The sequence below is a fragment of the Seriola lalandi genome, unplaced genomic scaffold (assembly GCF_002814215.2).
Source record: "Seriola lalandi dorsalis isolate HSWRI2012SDOR001 ecotype SW California unplaced genomic scaffold, Sedor1 jcf7180002054290, whole genome shotgun sequence".
NCBI classification, from domain to species: Eukaryota; Metazoa; Chordata; class Actinopteri; order Carangiformes; family Carangidae; genus Seriola; species Seriola lalandi.
Window position 1 is genome coordinate 14,125 of NW_019524843.1, and position 1,659 is coordinate 15,783.

The window sequence follows — 1,659 nt, forward strand, 5'->3', positions numbered from 1 at the left end:
AAAATCTGGGTGCTGTCAGCTAAATTAGAGATATTTATTCCATGTACATGATACCACTGTTTCCAATAAAATACTATGCACTTCAAGTTGATGTATGTTTGTGCTCAGTGAATGTCGTTTCACCATTAGGCAGGCAGCCAAATCTATTTGCCTCCTTTGTATGTCCTTTCTATCCTCAGTGAGGCTAAAACAGGACCTAGGAGGGACTTACTGCAGCTATATTTGTGTTACAGCAGTAGACAACAGTTCAGCCAGTGGTTGAAATGATTTGTGGTTCTACTACACTGTATTACAATTTTTATCCTCAAGCAAAATACAGCAAGTCTCTGTAGCTTTGATTGTCTGAGCTGAAAGCTAAGTTTAATCTTTGTTATGGGCATTTCAAGCATTTAGAGGACAGTGCATTTACTCTTCAGATATTCTGCATTGGGTCTGGTTAAGCTCAAGTGTTTGGAGAACAGAGAACCAATGACTACTGTCTGCTAGCAGTATCCATAAATTAATTAGGCTGATTACTGCTCAATAACTGTGAGACGTATTTATTAAGAGGTTGATCGAGGAAATTGGATAGCCCAGAAAACGTTGGTAATGTGAATGCTCAATATGAATGCACATTTAATTTCTTACTTGTTGAAGCTTATGGAATCATGTCAGATAAATATATGGGCACCTCATTATAAGATTTTTTTTCCTTCACAGCATTCCTCACCGTTGGTGCATTGAATGTCATGGCTGGAGCTCCCACAGCAGCCCCACTCCCGGCCGTTCCCACAGTGGCCTTCAAGACCAGTTCCAGGGCAGCAATCCAGACAGCAATCCTTCAGCTTCCCTCGGTTCTGTATCTGGACCCCGACCAGTCGGCCTGCAATTGCAGCCTCAAAGCCCACCACAACCTCCTTTTCTCCGAGGGGGTACACAAACACACCTACATGACCGATAATGTAAGACACACACAAAACAATGATTTCAGACTTTTGATTCAGCTCATAAACCAATTAAACTACATAAAGACGTAGCATATTTCAAAGTAAAATAGATTTCTGGCTCTGTTGAATGTTGTAGTTATTGTAGTCACTATGGACAAAAGCATCTGTCAAATTAATTAAATAGAATGGATAAGAAGCTAGCGTGGCAGTTTTGAAAAACTGTTTCAAGTGCTGGTCTTTTTTTATTTGGTAGTTACTAATCCTTTTAAGTTTTATTCAAATCACTGATGAATTTTCCTTGCTATTTACCCTCTTTGAGTTCAATGAATTAATTTTTTTCAGCTCTTTTGTCTTGTCGTTAAAAACCATCCAATAAAGGTCTTAATTGTTCCTGATTTGATGTCATATGGAGTCAAAATATAATTGCTGGGATTATTACCTAATCTAAGAGTGTGTCATCCCACTACTCACCTTCTACAGACTCTATGTCAGCGTTGGCATAAGTGAGGTGTGCGGTGATGCCCAGGGAGCAGCCGTTGGCACAGGACTTGATACAGGAGGCCTTGAGTAGCAATGGTTCCCATGTAGAACGGTTTCTCAGTCCCACCATCTTTTCAGGGAACTGACAGTCCTCTACTCTGCAGGCTGCATGAGAACACAGGTACACAGACCTGTGAAATGGTCTGAGCAGACAGGAAGAGAAATGTGTGAGTGTGCATTTAAATTCTCTCAT

At 40.5% G+C, this 1,659-nt stretch overlaps 1 protein-coding gene across 1 annotated transcript in view; it reads right to left on the bottom strand.

Annotated features, from left to right (window-relative positions):
- The window catches only part of LOC111654797 (von Willebrand factor A domain-containing protein 5B2-like), a 6,585-nt gene extending 4,926 nt beyond the window's left edge, over window positions 1-1,659 (bottom strand). Inside the window, exons 1-2 of the mRNA XM_023405933.2 lie at window positions 1,398-1,659; window positions 710-925 (exon numbers count right to left, since the gene is read on the bottom strand). Of these exons, the coding sequence (XP_023261701.2) occupies window positions 710-925; window positions 1,398-1,659 (478 nt within the window). The remainder of the gene's footprint in view (window positions 1-709; window positions 926-1,397) is intronic.